Source organism: Nelumbo nucifera, chromosome 7 (assembly GCF_055504915.1).
Source record: "Nelumbo nucifera cultivar China Antique chromosome 7, China Antique-T2T, whole genome shotgun sequence".
NCBI classification, from domain to species: domain Eukaryota; kingdom Viridiplantae; phylum Streptophyta; class Magnoliopsida; order Proteales; family Nelumbonaceae; genus Nelumbo; species Nelumbo nucifera.
In genome coordinates this window covers 29,283,336-29,300,349 of record NC_142655.1, presented here as the reverse complement: position 1 = coordinate 29,300,349, position 17,014 = coordinate 29,283,336, and the positions used below count along the sequence as shown (strand labels likewise).

Below are 17,014 nucleotides of genomic sequence, written 5' to 3'. Positions count from 1 at the left end.
TTTAAATCCACACTTCCTTGCTTCACCTCCTCTCCTTCCAGCAATATCTTGACAGAAACCTCCTTGGCTTCACTTCCGTTCTCCCTTTCCTTCTCTTATGTAACTCCACTTTTTTCCCAACTCCCCCCCCCTCCACTGGTGAAGAGACATCTAAAGGTTCTTCTTTTGATCATCTTGCTATTCTTGACTCTTCCCCAGCATGGTCTTTGTGATTTGGAGGTCTGAATTTTACCCCCTTTCTTTTGTACAACTTTTTGGTATTTGTTGGTCAGACCTGCCCCAACAAGTCCTTTCAACTGCAAAAAACCTTGGTAACATGCACGATGTGGGTTTTTCTTGAGACTCTGGACTTCTTCAGAACCACCAAATCAACAACAGTCTCAACTTCATCAGACTCCTTCCTCCTACGGCCCAGGTCAACACCCACTTTCCCAACTACCACTTTGGTAACCAAATGACCATCACAGCTTTGTAAAGAAGCAGACATATCCATTTTAACTACTATCTTGTAAGTGTAATTAACTACATCTGTACACCATCACTCCCTTCTGCATGGCACCCCCTCCCTCTGTCTTGTCCTTCTTGATGCTCACCACCACCTTCGCAGCCAACTCCACCCAAATTCTCAAAACCTCTTCAACCCCCTCTCCACCCCCCTTGCACATCCATCAAAAAAATCTGCAACTTCAGCCCACAATTACAGGCCAGTTGTTCGCAGAACCAAGGCACTGCAAAGTTAATATATGCCAAAATGCCTTGAAGATTTTTAATGCTACATAAGCAATACAAATATCATTGTACCCATACCTAAACTTCAAATAGTTAACACTGAGAAAATGATTCAAGTCATCTTTAAAAGGATAATCTTATATACATAATTGCAATATGAGGCGTTTGTTACCTAATGAGAAAATGAGACAAGAAAACAAAATTCAAGTTGAGCAGAAAACCTGTTGACGCATTTCTTCAATGGATAGCAATCCAAGTAGGCCTCGATCCCTACAAGCTTGACGAAGTTCAGCTTCTGAAAGGGACTCAATACCTTCTGCTTGAATCATTTTATCATCATTCTTAATCCTAATTAATTCAAAAAAAGTTCACTTTATCAGTGATAGCTCAGAAAAGATAAAGCAAAAAATAATTAAATCTCGAAGAATAATAAAAAATATGATTCTCATAAACTGTCACTAATAAGATTCTACATTGTTTGGTTTTCTGTATTGATCCATATGAAGAACAACCAGAAGGAAATATATTGAAATAGAACCAGTAGATTAGGATTTTAGGAAACTGTATCTAGACAAATTCAAGGTAATCTGTGAATGAATGGTAAGCAAACCAATATCTTCAGTTTCTATATGTCAAAATGGAAAGTTGGTAAAATTAATGATAGAGAAAAAAGTAATTATATTGTCCTAAATAGTTTCCAACTGAAATAAGATAAAAGGTTGCAACGATTTCCTTTATTTATCACCTAGATATTATGATTTAAGACCCTCAACTTAAGGGTCTGCTACTTAGATTACAAAAAACTAGCCTTAAACTATAGAAATGTTTCTCACATTTTTACAAAATTCATAGGAGTATTGTAAGGCATCTTTGATTAAGGCAAATGGGATCTACCTCCTACTTTGCCTTTTCATAAGGCATCTTTGATTGACCTCTGGCATGTCAGACTTAGTCAATTTATCTTGTGCACCTATTAAAGTTTTGTTACCTGATCTGTTTAATTTTGTCTCATTTATCTCTCCAATGTGAGGTCTGTTAATTAGCAAAATAATAGAAGTTTCTCTTTACTTTTTATACAAACAATAAGTTTCTCTTTATTTTCTATTGCCACAATGATAATAACTACTACAAGTGTCTTTCGCTATTTTATATTTTTTATTGATGACCACTTAAATTTACTTGGCTATATCAACTAAGCTCAAGGAATGAAGTTTTATAGATTACCAAAACCTCCACCAAATGAGCAGAAGTAGTTCAATAAAAGGATAGAAATGTTCAGATTTTACCATATAATTGCAACAGGTAAACATAAGGTACTAGATTAGATAAATGAGGTGAAAGAAAATTATAAAACCAATAAATCTAGAACCTCTATCCACAAACACAACAAGTTGTGGTTATTACCATCTGTTGAGGTTTATAGTCCACACTTTATGCCACTACTAAAAGTAGCATAAAGTATTATATTAGAGAATCATAAAGATAAATGAATTAAAATACTTAGAATGTGCTTATAGATTTTACCATTGGAGTCTCTTACGAAGCATGTAGCGTAAGTATGTGTCTGTTCCATAAGGGCTGATTCCCATATATTTGCACATATTTACTAGGCGGGGCCTGAAAGCAACATAATATGGATGCAAGTGACACTGATACTAAAACAATGTGAACAGTCAAATGAGCAAAGAGGCTTCAAAATGGCAATTTGCAATTCAAAGTTTCAAACAATACAATAATCCCAATAATACCAACCTGCTGATATTGTCCAGTGTAAGCTCATCATTAAACAACTTCGCAAAACCCAAAATTTCCTCATTAGAAACACGACCACCAGTCCTAACCTATTTGAACATACAGACACACCCAGTTGCAAGGTTCAACAACACATGATTATATAGGAAAATTAATGCAGTTCAAGAAGAGAAACTGGGAAAGTGGGAAACAATAAAGCAATAAAATGTACCTTGCTTAAAAATTCATCAAGATCTTCAGCTGTCTTCTTAATTTCTCCACTTCGCGAGTTTTGGACTTCCTTTGCCATTTCTTTGACTGTGTCTTGAAGAAACTTTGCATACTCTATTCTTGCATTAAGTCTCCTTTTCAGTGATTCCTACAGGTTAAGCATCTAAAATAAGACCACCAAACTTGCTGCAAAGAAAAGAGATGATAGAATACCTTAACCAAATAAATGAATATAATATTTGAGTAGCCACTAAATTTGGTCCAGGTGTACCAAATTACCCATACTGAAAAACACATGGGCACTGATCAAACAATGCCATGGGGGATACCACCCCAACTTGCCAAATAATTGGTACCGTGTCAGGTAAATGTAACTCAACCACTTGAAATAATAAAGTACTAAAATTTGAATTTATAATAAGAATGAAAATAAAGATGAAGGAAAAAGATAAAGTAATTTTAGCAGTAAATCGTTTACCCTCTACATATTCCATATGTATGTACCAACTATTAATCAGATCAAAACATGTGGACCAGATTGAACTTTTTCTTTTTTAAAAGATACAATCAAAATGATTCATTCAGGTTGACATAGGATTGGCTGGGTTTTCCTTTTTTTTGATAAATAACAGAGATTTTATCAAAGAAAAACTCCACACTGCCAACAAACATGGACAGTAGGGCTAGAGCATACAAAACAAACACCAAAAAACATGGAGCAAAAACACAGTTAAAGACACGTTACAGACTACAACCCAGCCTTGGACATCCCCACTCCAATTGATCCCTTGCAACCCCTATCCTAGCTAAAGAGTCTCCCAAAGAGTTTGCATTTTAAGGTGCCCATTTTAATGAGATACTCAAATTGGTACCTAGAAATATTTTTTGGTAGTTAAATAAAAATATTAAAAATAAAAAGAAAAGAGGGATACAAAGATGGTGACTAGAAGTTGCCAAAAGAAGAAACCCCTGACAAAACCCACCTAAAAGAAAGACTGCAACAGAACCTAAAGAACCAACTTTTTTTACTAGAGAAAGAAGATCCCGAAAGTATCCTTCCCCCCTACCACAACAATCCCACCTGGTTCCCAACACAACTCAGATTGTAACACCAAGCCAGCTGAACAGAAAAACAAATATCTAGCCCAAAGAAAAAAATTAACTTAGATATAATGGATCTCTACTTCTAACTTCAAGGTTTTCTTTGATTTCATCTTCTTATTTGGCCCAATCCCAAATAAACCCCATTTTAATTTAGCAAAAACTTCAAAGACCAAAATGTTTCTATCTTTTCTCTGATTTCTCTGGCTTCTAAATCTTGTCTTCATACAGCTTTCTTGGCTTCTCCCTGGAAATCCATCCATGACTGTCTTCCTGTCTTCCTCAATCACATCAGGTATGACTTGGTCTTGGGTCTAAAGATTAGGTTTTGGGAGGACATCTGGGTTGGGGAAACCCCTTTATTGGAGGTTCCCTTCTCTTTATGCTAGTTTGAACTTTAAAGGCAGGTCGGTGGCTGACTTCCTTTGTTCCTCTCCCTCTCCTTCTGATCTAAACTGGAACTTGGGTTTCATTAGGAACCTAAGAGAGTCTGAAGTTCCCTTTGTTTCTGCTTTGCTTTCCTTGCTGAATTCTGCGGTTCTTGGGGATGGGGGCGTGGACAGTAGGGTTTAGACCCTTAACCCAGCTGGGGCATTCACTTGCAAATCTTTTTTCAATTCCCTTGTTGTTTCCTCTCCCTCCCCTCCCCCTTCTTTCCCTGTGAAGGAAATCTGGTATCCTCCCATTCCCCTTAGAGTGAGTGCTTTCTGTTGGGAAGTGTTTCATGATTGCATTAATACTTGTGATAAGCTTCAAAGAAAAGGCCAAACTGGTGCAGCTTGTGCAAGGTTAATGGTCAGACTGCTTTTCGTCTTTTAATCTCCTGTCCATTTGTTGGCTTTATCTGGATGTGGTTTCCCTCACTTTTTGGTTGCAGGTGGCTCTCTCCTGTTAGCTTGGAAAGGCTGTTTTCCCCTTCTGTTTGCAGGTGTGCTACTAAAAGAGGTAGACTAATGTGGAAATGTACAAGGGCAGCAGTTGTTTGGACAGTCTGGGAGGAAAGAAACTCTAGAATTTTGGGGGAAAAGGAAAGAACTAAGGAATCATTGATTGAATCCATAACCCTTCGAGTGGCTCATTGAATTAAGACCTTGAGCTTGTTCTCGGATTTTCAGATTGATGATTTCTTCATAGCTTGGGGGATTATAGTTGCTTCATCTTCTAGAAGACAAGTTGAAACAGTGATCTGGTCTCCTCCGCCTTGTGGCTGGTTCGAATTAAACTTTGATAGAGCAGTGTGGGCAATCCATGCCCTGCAAGTATTGGAGGAGCTATCAGGGTTGAGGAAGGCAACATTTGTGCCTTATTCTCGGGTCCAGCTGGGCATAGCAATGTGGCATCTACAGAATTCTTAGCTGTTGTATTTGGGCTTGAGAAAGCAAAGGAATCAGGCCTAGAAAGGCTAATTATTGAAGGTATCAGTGGCAATTGGGCGGGTTGGGTTGGGTTTGGTTTGGGTTGAGCTTCAACCCAACCCATCTAACCCGCCAACCCATTAATGACCCAGTTATATAAAATTAAATGGGTTGGGTTCAACCCAAACCTGCTTTAACCCAATCCAACCCGCCCAAACCCATTAATCTTATATTTATGTACTTAAAACTAAAAACTAACTCCGTCTTGACAATTAAGTTGGTCATAGCTTGGTGGTAATAGTAATTGCTATTTACACAAGTGGTGAAGGTTCAAATCACATTACATGCATGTTATTTTTACACAAGCAGCAAAGCCATTTGACTATGTTCAGGTTTTGGATTTGACCGAACCACTTAGGTTCAAACCGGTTAGACCAACTTGAACTATTTAATTGGGTTGTCTTTGAGCTAATCACATCAAGAGTGATTGAACCGTTTAGATCTGGATCAGTCCAGGCAGACCAGACCGGACCGGTTCAATCAATGACGAATTGACTTGGACTGGCTCATTCCAAGTTTGTGCATGGGTTTGGGACCGAACCGACTGGTCCAAAGCGGGTCAAGATAAGTAAATCGGGTCGAGCTAGTCAAACTGTACAAATGCGAGCTGGATCGGGCGATCCAAACCGAACAAAGCAAGTTGTGCGGATTTAGGGTTCAGACCACATCCAGTCCAACCCGTTTCATATTCGGGTCAACCCATACTGGTATGCGCTTGTTCGGGTTCGGGTTGGGGTAGTCGACTCGAATGAACTGAACAAAGGTGATCGGGTCTGTTCATATTTAGACCAAGTTGAGCTGGTCCGAACTCGGGTCAAGTTAATTTGGATTTATATCGATTTGGGTAAAGTGTGTTATTTGAGACAAAACTAATTTTAGTCAATAATTAATTATAAATTATTTCATTCAAATGAAGAAAATTAAAAAAAAGGCTAAGAAGTTAATACTTATATCTTTAGTGGTTAACCCAATGGTTATCCACAACCCAACCCATTTAAATTGACCCAATGGGTGAACAAACCCATTGCTAATCCACCAAGTAAATGGGCAGGTTGGGTGAAAAATTGCCACCCCTAATTGAAGGTGACTATGACTCCAAAACGGTTGTGGACTGGTTAAAGAAAGGGGAAAGAGTCTCTTGGCACCTAAGGAATGGCCTTAGGAGATTCAAAAGGCTCTCCAGGGATATGCTGATTCAAATTACTTGGGTTAGAAGATCAACCAACAGTTTGACAGATAGTTTGGCTAAACAAGGGGTACAAAGGCAGTCTATGTTTTGGGCCTATTTGTAATTTTTAGGGGTTTGGACATCTGGTGTCCTCTTTGTTTCCTTCACAACTTCTGGTTGTACTGCTTTATTTAATTCTAATGAAATCGATTTTCTGAGTTATTGACCCAAAAAAAAAAATTCGCCTTATTGCTAGTGGAACCTTCCTGACACTCCCCAGATCTATAGATATCTCGTTAATCCACTCAAGCTCCAACACCACATTCTTCTCAAAAATCTGACCTGCATCTTCTCCCCACCATCTCCCATGGCATCCCCAACGCTTCCAGCCAATTCTAGACCACTAGAATTATCACCAACCTCTAAGAAATTTCTTTCAGCTTCTTTACCCATCCCCTTCTTAAGCATTGGAAAATTTTCTTCCAGTTCCCTAAAAGTTTTCCTTGCAAATTCCTCACCCCATACAAATTGAAGACCCATAACTGCACTCACCTCCACCTCTTTGTTCACCACCAACCCCAAATCAATTGAGCTACCAACTTCATAAACTTCATCCTCACTTGATTCCATTCCTTCATCACTTTGATTTCTTGCATCCTGATCTTGATAACTAGCTATATTTCCTTCCCCTTTTGTAAACTTTTGACAAAGAAGTTCCATCTCTCTTTTCACTCCCTACCCCCACCTCCCTTCTTAGCATCAACTTCTTTCTCAAGATCCCCTATGCAGTCAGTACCAAATTCAGTTCTCTTCTCAGCCTCTAGGTTAAATGCTTCAGAGACCTTTCCCTAAAGGCCCCTAAGGTGGGGGGAGGGAATGAAAAGAGAGAAGGAGATGGAATTTCTTGTCAAAAGTTTACAAAAGGGGAAGGAAATATAGCCATTTATTAAGATAAGGATGCAGAAAATGAAAGAGATGAAGGAATGGAATCAAGTGAGGATGAAATTTATGAAGTTAGTAGCTCAATTGATTTGGAATTGGTGGTGAACAAAGAGGTGGAGGCGAGTAAGATTGTGGGTCTTCGATTTGTATGGGGTGAGGAATTTGCAAGGAAAACTTTTAGGGAACTGGAAGAAAATTTTCCAATGCTTAAGAAGGGGATGGGCAAGGAAACTGAAACAAATTTCTTAGAGGTTGGTGATAATTCAGTTCTCCTCTCAGTCTCTGGGTCATTAAATGCTTCAAAGACCTCTCCCTGAAGGCCCCAACCTTCTCCTTTTCTTCTCCATCCCCATCAATTCCATTTCTTACCTCTCCTTATCATTCTCACTACATTCTAGACTTAAAATGTTTTCCCCAACAATGCTCTTCTTTTCCCCTTCAGCCAAAACCACTAACCTTTCTCCCCCCTCTTCTTCTTCCACCCTCTTCTAATCTTCTTCATTCCCACCTTCTACGGCACTCCCCCACCGGCCAAAATGAGTTTCATCCTCAATCTTCGTCTGACCATCACCCACTAGTAAACTTTCCTAAACATTGACATCCTCAGCCCCTGTTTTGCCAAGTTCAAATCTCACTTGAGCATCCCTAACGACCACTTCTTCCACAGTCAAACTAGCCCCCTTATTAGATCGGTCAAACAAACCTTTCTTACTTGGGCAAAATTAAGTAACATCAAGTTTCTCTTTCGAGGGCATCTCCTTTCTTTCATAAAAGTATTTTGTTATGTACCCATCTTTATCCTGCAATGGCATCTCTAAAACCTTCATCAGAGACCTCAACTGAACTCAATGTTGCATGCTTGTATAAAATGTCATGTGATCCTTCTCCACTAGACCTCAAACAATTAAGCAGCCCACCAACCTGATTGAAGTCTCCACACCCCAGATCTTCCATTCAAGGCTCATCTTCCAACCCGCCCACATGATCCCTTAAGTCATCACGTGTGGTGACTGTGACCCAATTCACCTACTCAAAAGAAGCCACTCAAATCCTATTGAGACCCTTGTCATACTCCTCTAGCTTCTCCAAAATGCATCTTTGCCCTTGATCATTTGACCCAAGCTCCCACCTATCAGAATCTATTTAAATGCCCTGCCACGCATTGCTTCCCCTTCTTTAATTAAATTCCTATTTTCATTACAAAGTTCCCAAACTTTTGCTCTTCTTTAATTAAATTCCTATCTTTGCCACATAACACCTCATCTTCCACCTGCTGATAAAAAAAAAAACACCTGATCTTCCACCTTGTCTCCTAGTCTCCAACTCTGCTTCCAGAGAGCTGTCTCAGTGGAGGTCACGAACCACATAGGAAAGCTCATATCCCCAACAACAACCTCAACTTTCCTCGCAATATTTTCCAGCCTTACTTTGTTCAATCTCATAGTGGCTGAGTGAAGATCATGCAAGAATACATCCACCAATCTGCCCACAAACAGACAGGCCTGGGGAGCCCAAACCACTTCATTGCCAAAAACTGAAAGTTTTCAGCAATCGAGGCATCCTGGTTGGAGGCACACTGGAAGATGAGAGCGAATTCATCAGCCAAAGAATGATTCAAACACCAATGATTTTCCAAAATTTGATTCTACCCCTTTTCCGACTTTGAGGCTTATTCCCCCATCAAACAAGGGAGCAACCTTCATGATACATATTCCATAAGGAATATGTCACCTTCATGATACTTATTCCCCCATCAAACTAAAACCCCAGTTAGATGGGGGGGTTTTAGTTTTCCAGTTACCCCACTCAACCCCAAATTTAGATGCAATTAGGCTTCTCCACCAAGCTCTCCTTTCAGTGGCAAACCTCCAAATCCATTTACACAGCAGAGCTGAATTTGTCACCTTGATTCTTCTCAGACCTAGACCCCCTTGTTCCTTAGGAAGGCAGATTTGGTTCCAATTCACAAGGTGGATTTTCCTTTCTTCCTCCCAACCCCTCCACAAAAAGTTTTCTTGAAGAGTCTCAATTTTCCTAGCCACTTTATTTGGGATAGGGGAAAGGGAAAGAAAGTAGGTAGAGAGATTAGAGAGAGTACTTTTTGCCTCTCTGACCAACAGCCTAAACTTCCAAGGGATTTGTTCTTGTGAAATCATCCAGCAAATTATTGTTTTGCAATATTCCTCCACCTCCATATTCCTCATTTCCATCATACTCATCAATTTTAGCCCCTAAATCAAGGCCTGAAGTTCAGCCTTTAAAGAGTTATCATATCCAATTGAGCCTGAAAAACCCAGCGGAATATTTCCATTACAGTCCCTGATTACCCCTCCAATCCTGCATTTCCTATGCGGCTATGCCGCACTCAACAAAATTAAATTTAAGCTGGCCCATAGCTGGAGTTGTCCACTCCTTTGATGTTTACTAGCTTAGAACCAGCAATGATTTGCCATCCCTTTAGCAGGTCGTTTAGTGAGACACCCCTGAAATCCTCATGTTAGAGCCCAATGATCAATTCTAACAATATTGAGATCTATTGGTTCCTCAACTCTCCTTGATTTCTCTTCAAATGTTCTTATGTTTCTTTCATTCCACAATCCTCATAATACTGCTGACTGCACATACTTCCATAATATATTTTCTCTTGAAGTGTTGCATGTCAAACTATTTGTGGCATAAAGGCCCAACCAAAGTCGAAGCCTCCTCCCAATTTTTCCGACCAATGAGAGGAAATACCTAGGTCGCATAATCACAATGTAGAAGAAGATGGCTGGTGTTGTCCCCACTTCTCCAGCAGAGAATGCGCATGAGGGGAGACCAGTTTTTCCATTTCCCTTGGAGTCGATCATAAGTGTTAAAAACTTGGTTGGCAACTTATTAACAAAAAAAAAACCCTTTACCTAAGGAGGAATTAGACCACACCAGAGAAATTTAACTAGGAATGGGTGAACCTCATGGGAATGATGATAGGTTTGAAAGAAAGTAGCACATGAAAAAGAGCCATTGGCACTTGGGCCCCACACTTTCATAATCCCAGCTGGAAACGATTTTACTTCTTGTATAGCTTCTAGAAAATAGACCATTTCACGTATTTCAACATATCTCAAAGCTCTCTTCAGCATCAAATCTCAAACCAAACAACTCTCATCAAGTGACACTATTTCAGCAATAGCTTTACTTTTGGAATTTGAGATGTTATAGATCCTAGGAAAGGCTTGGATAATAGTAGAATCACCCGCCAAGTATACTCCCAAAAATTAAACTTTATCTTTGTTCTAGAAATAGCATCATACCTTACAATGTTGTGAGAACATGGAAAGTACAATCAAAATTGCTTTCCATTGGCTCTCAAGTAGAGTTTCTAGCAGGACCCAAGTCCCACTCATTAGAGTGCAGGCCATATACTTTTAATTACCAAATGCCACAATGCCTTAGTTTCTTTGGGGAATAACAACCATTTACCCAACAAAGCCACATTCGTCTCTTGCACTCTTCCTATTCCTAGCCTTCCTTCTTGCATTTGCATACCTCTGCCCATCTCATTAGGTGGTTTTTTTGTCACCCCCTAGGGTCCCACAGGAAGTCCCTCATAATCTTCTCAATCTTATTCACAACTCTCAAGGGAGCTTTAAAAATTAAGAGAAAATAAATTGGGAGGTTAGATAAAGTTGACTTTATCCATGGTTTAAAATGTCCCTAAATTTCCTAATTTTTCCATGACATATTTCCATTTCCATGGGTAGCAACACAAAATTTTACTGCAATTGACAAATTCCCAATGAACACCACTAACACTATGTGCCACATAGTATGTGGAGTACAAGAGATGGTATTGTAACATAATTTGGTGACTATTGTAGATATGTTGGGTAGCAATGTCATTACCTGCAGCGTACATGATTACCATTTTGAGTGGCAATTGTTATTACAAATGTGATACTACTAAATTCTGTCTACCCACTCTAAATCCTCTAAAGAGACCTCTATCATCCATCCTCCTTGGTAACTTGATAATGACCTCCAACACTAAAATGAACAGAAATCAGATATAAAGGATCTCCCTATCTCAACCCTCCAGTTGCCTGAAAGGAAGTCTTTGGGGTTCCATTGATTAGAATTAAGTACTCCTCGAACACCCCATTACCACCTTATCTGTCTCTACCCAAAACCCATCTTTTCCTTCACAGCTTCAATGAGGGAATCCTTGTTATCAAATATCCTGCAGTTTCCTTCCATCCATAAGGTCCAGCATGCAGTAAATGGCACCAAGGACCACTAAAACTTTCCTCTCTTGTAAAAACATTTAGATGGCCGGCTACAAAACAAATCATCAATGTCTCTCAACATTACCCATTGGGCACCAAACAACTTCAGAAAATGAACCCAGATTTTATAAGGGAATGAACAGTGCACTAGCAAATTCTGCATAGTTTCACCTACAGACCTACAATGCTGGCAAGTGTCCCATGCTTCTATCCTTCTTGACAGCAAGTGGTTAATGTGATTATCTTGTCATTAATTGCATTCCAAACAAAGAAACTCACTTTGGATGGAACCCCAGCTCTTCAAATCCACTTCCAACTGACCACTGATCTGCAAAGCCAACCAGCTCCCTGTATAATGACTCTTTTTTTATCAGTAACAGAGTAAATTCATTGAGAGAAAGGCAAACTGCTAAAAAAAAGCAAGCAGTAGGCCAGAACTAGTACAATATCAACAACAATAACACCTAACCAGATGTCACACAAACCAAGAACAGAAAAACAGAAAACAACTTTACAAAGAGCAGCTTACACTGCAGCATTTTGAAACCATGTGAAGAAACCATCACTGCTACCCAACCAGCACATCCAATCTTCCACTGCAGGGTTTGGAATCTGATGGCTCAAAAGCTCCTTCAGAGACAGCAACTCCTCAGTCTCCCAGTCAAAAGCATTCCTTCTGAGCATCCATGATCCATGTCACCTGACCTCCAACACACTCATAATATTCCTTGATAGTTGGATGCTTGCTGACAGCAATTTCAAAAATGCTAGGATGAGAATTTGATAAAAGGCTAGATCCACACCAAAAATACTCCAGAATCAAATGCTTTCACCATTGCCCAGCTTAAGTGCAATGAGATTTTGCAACGAATCCTTCTTCTTCATAATTCCTTTCACAGGCCCAACCCAACTTCACCACATAGGCTTGATTACCCTTCTCCATAATTCATTCTTCTCATCCTCGAACATCAAATGCAATGAACAGAATAAAAAATAAATTAATGGCAACAAAACCTTTCCATGGGTTGGCCAGAGCAACAAAGAAGCCTTAAGTTACTATTCAACCATTTGTATTCACCCTCTTCTTCCTACCAATTACTACAGTCCATAGAAAAGATAAGTAGAATCCTCAATAACCATTTCCTTTAGATGGCCAAATTTCAAAGGAAAGGAAAAAAGAACATAAAACAAAACGACCTATTACACAGGTCCTTCCAATTCACCAATTAGTCCTGAATCTCATCACACCCCCCATAGAAAATTCCTCTGCAATTATTTGATTCGACTCATAAACTCTGTAGGGATCCTAAAATCCACACTTGACTAAGCAAGATGCCAACAATATTAACATCAGTAACTTTTAGGTAAGAAATTGAAATACACTCTTCCAGACATTCAGCCAAATACATGGAAAACATCCATGGTGTTCTTTCCTCTAAGTTTCAAGCATGACCTCATGATGAGAGAAGAAGGTCTAAGTAACAAAATAGGTTGGAAAAGGTTTAAGAATATTCATATTGTTGGTGCAAATTAATCTTTCTTGGACCCCTTGAACATTGTGTTCTCTTGTTTCCTGAAACAGGATATTAAGACAATGGGTTTCTCTTGCACAAGGAAGGTGTGAATACAGATTTTGTGTATCTCTATATAGCATTGCTTTGCATTTTTTGGAGGCTTCATGCATCCCTTCTCTCTAACTTAATTTTGTGTTGAAAAAGAAACTAGCAAAAGACTCCCACACTAAATTTCTTGGGTGCAGACAAAACTGCCTTTGCAATAGAGGCAATAGATATGACATTAACTATGCCTGGCTGTGGTCCATAAAAGAATAGTACATTAGTTGGATATTAGGACTATCTGTAATTTAGACTCTCAAGTATGCACTAATAGTCTAACTAATTTCAACCTCCAAAGTACCATATAAAACCCTCTGAACTGCAGTAAATTCTGAAAAAAAATTGAAAAGAAAGGCTAAGACATGAAATTCATTATGTGGCATTGTGGCTTACATAGTTCATTTTCAGCAAAGCAGGAACCATATTATGACACTATCAAAATCAGTACCTGTTCTTTCATCTTGTCCTGGAAAGTAGATGGCAACATGTTGGGGAATAATTTCAGGAATACCGGCAGTAAGAATTCCATAAATGGAACTATCACAAAAACTGCAAAAGGAACTAGCCTGAAAATGTCGGCTGTAGTACGTGTCAATTGTTGCCTCTCCCTCCTAGAGAGACTCTTCCCACTGGCAAGTTTTAGGAGTAATCTAGAACTGATCCTAATATCAACCCAGAGTAGTTTGGTACCCAACCAATAATGTTGCATAGTTGCCTTAAATTCATCTTTCCAATAACGAAGCTTCTTGGCCCAGTCCTCCCTGAAAGATAGAAAGAAAATAAAATGAAAGCAAATGCCAAGATAAGAAACCAAGTTTAAAAGTAATACAACATAAACAAGATGGTTTGAAACCTGCTCATAGAAGCAATAGCCCTCAATGCAGGACCAATCCCCAACAGAGTAGCGCAGACTCTCTGTAGTATGGACTTCGCACTCTTTTGGGATTCTTGCAACTTCTTAGCTTTTGCTTTAGCCTTTGCTGAGCTCAAACCTTCAACAGCTTGATCACATTCCTCAGGGGATGCCTCCTTTTTCTGTTTAGCAACCTGTTCTTCATTTCCTTCATCTCCAGTGCTGAATTCGGGTTGTCCGGCTGTGGCTGTGGATGCATTCCTAATAGATTGCGACATCCACCTAACTGCCAATGTGGATGTAAACTCCGATCTTCCATTTCCCCACCCCGATATCGGAAATCCAAAAGAACTCTTCTTAACGAATCCAGCTGCTGAAAAGTTAATTAATTCTTCTTTGGCCACTGAACCAACATTCTCCTCCCTTCTACGGTCAAACTCTGCGGAAGGATGGTGAGACTCCCACGTCGAAATCCGTGAATCCAGATACTGAGCTGTTCGACCATGCCCAAAACTCGACAGACCTTGAATCGAGCGAGAGGGTGTGTTGAGGCAATCGAAAAGGAACCTTTTCCTTCTGAGAAGTGCTCTGGAAGCCATTGTTGATACTTTCCCCCCTCCCAGAGAGAACTATGGTCATATCTCTTACAACCCCGCCCAATTAAGCTGGTAAGTAGAACAGACCCAGAAGAACAACCAAGCTCATGAGCATAACCAACATATAAAAAACAAGCAAACCCACAACACAGAAATAAACAAAAACAACCAGGGTCCTATCAGACTGCAACTGATTTGCTTCTAACAGTTATCATGTTGCTTCTAACCAATATATTAAATCTTCATATGTTTGTTTGAGGAAAAATATCATCAGAAAGGTACTGCAGATACTGACCTTTCGATAATGGAGGCGCTTGCTTAGTTGCTTATTCCTCTGGACTATAAAATGATCGATATTCGACGAGAAATGAATTGAAGAACGAGATACCAAAAGACTAAAAAATGGCGAAGGATCTTGGAGAAGAAGAAATTTATATGCAGTATTTTCAGAGAGAGAGTGGTCTCCGAGTCTCTTCATGTAACGAGGAGGGTTTTAGAGTCCAACACATTGCTGGCTACATCCACCCAGCCGCACATATGGAACATCGCTTGTGCTGTGGTCACTGATATTCTCGATGTGCGGCAGGATGACCGTAGCTAGCAAGGTGTGTTGGTCAGCAGATCCGAACTCTTTTTCTCACGTTAGCCTTCTTTGACTCTGGTCACAAAGACACAAACCAGCCGCCGAGCCGAGCTCTACCCAACTCAGCACACGCAGTCACACTCGTGACTCGCCCCGTCGTCCACCACCACCTAAGGGCAGGGGGGCCTCAGGCGTGGGCCGCGTGGCTCGGGCTAATCTCAAGCACTGACTCGGCTGGATCAACTCGTTGAGTGATCCGAATTTCGAAGCAACACGGCAGGCAACACAATCATTCGGGTTAAATAGAGGGGTTCGAATAGTTCTGATGGTGGATGGAATAAACTTTTAGAATTGGAAAGGATTCGATGCATCGCAATGTTTTGTTTGTGATTGCATGTTGGAGATGGATATCCTCACACAACAACTTTCTCGAGACTCTCAACTCCTAACATGCTTTCAATGTGGTTGCAACCTCTGTCCCTCAGGCACAGAATTTTTCTGTCCATCCAATGACAATCCAAAAGCCACCTTCTCCTTCTTACATTTAAACCGAGGGAGTCTACACTTAAAAGTATGGACATCAAAAAATTATGAAATCCAATTGAACCGCCCCACATTGACCTAACCAGAACCACTTCTTACTCTTTTCTCATTCACTCTCCTTCTCTTCTCCTCCCTCTCCACCACCCACCCCAATACAGTACCGAAATAAGTGGTGATGTATTGGGTTTTATATCTTAGGATGCATTTGTTTGAAATGCAAATTCATTTTTACACCGATGAAAAAGGTGATGCCGGTTCAATGGTCGAATGGATTTGAATTTTTACAGTGATGACGTTTGGTTGTCACAGAGTAAAAGTAAAGCTTTCCACTTTGTTTCTGCTCTGAAACTCTTCCTTCCACCGAACCTAGTTTTTGCTTTGTGGAAGACTGGAACTCTCCTAGAAATTCTCCTAACTTTTGTTTCTACGTTTCTGCACAGAGTAAAAGTAAAGCTTTCCACTTTGTTTCTGCTTTGAAACTCTTCCTTCCGTCGAACCTAGTTTTTGCTTTGTGGAAGACTAAAACTCTCCTAGAAATTCTCTTGGCTTCTGTTTCTACGTTTTTTGTTCTGAAACGTTGGAAACTTTGTTTCTGATTCTGTGTTTCTGTCTTGCAAATCTTCCACTATTTTTGTGTTTCTGCATTTCTGCCTTGCAAATCTTCCACTCTTAAGTGTTGGAAACTTCCACTCTGTTTCTGTGTTTCTGCTCTGAAATAAACCTGGCTTCTGTCTTGCAAATTTTTCACTCTGAAACGTTGGAAACTTCCACTCTGTTTCTACGTTTATGCTCTAAATTTCTCCTAACTTCTGTCTTGCAACTTTGAAACGTTGGAAACTTCCCCTCTATTTTTGCATTTCAGCTCTGAAATTCTCTTGGCTTCTATCTTGCAAATCTTTGCGGTTTAATACAGTCTACAGATCTGCAACACTGATGGTGGAGTCTTCATCATTGGAAACTTGATTCTCTACTCTACCATGGAACACCAACACAAGTGAGATATCCAAGTAACTGATCAGAGAAGGAGGAGAACTGCTTCTACTATTGTCGGAAGTTGCAGTGGCAGGTAGGTAGGAACATACGAGAGTGAAACCATCGAGGAAGAAGAATAAGTTGGAGAGAGTGTGTGTGTGTGTGTGTGTGTCCATCGAGTTTTGAGAAGATGGAGTTTTACATTGGTTTTATCAGTGTTAACTTTCCACCAATTTTCGATGTAAAATTTACCTAAAGTGGAGTTTTAC

At 39.8% G+C, this 17,014-nt stretch overlaps 1 protein-coding gene across 1 annotated transcript in view; it reads right to left on the bottom strand.

Moving 5' to 3' along the window:
- The window catches only part of LOC104593337 (uncharacterized), a 40,609-nt gene extending 25,486 nt beyond the window's left edge, over positions 1–15,123 (bottom strand). The window contains exons 1-7 of the mRNA XM_010253093.3: positions 14,943–15,123; positions 14,052–14,716; positions 13,647–13,959; positions 2,693–2,839; positions 2,482–2,570; positions 2,254–2,346; positions 951–1,077 (exon numbers count right to left, since the gene is read on the bottom strand). Of these exons, the coding sequence (XP_010251395.1) occupies positions 951–1,077; positions 2,254–2,346; positions 2,482–2,570; positions 2,693–2,839; positions 13,647–13,959; positions 14,052–14,650 (1,368 nt within the window). The 5' untranslated portion in view covers positions 14,651–14,716; positions 14,943–15,123. The remainder of the gene's footprint in view (positions 1–950; positions 1,078–2,253; positions 2,347–2,481; positions 2,571–2,692; positions 2,840–13,646; positions 13,960–14,051; positions 14,717–14,942) is intronic.
- Between the last annotated feature and the right edge of the window lie 1,891 nt (positions 15,124–17,014).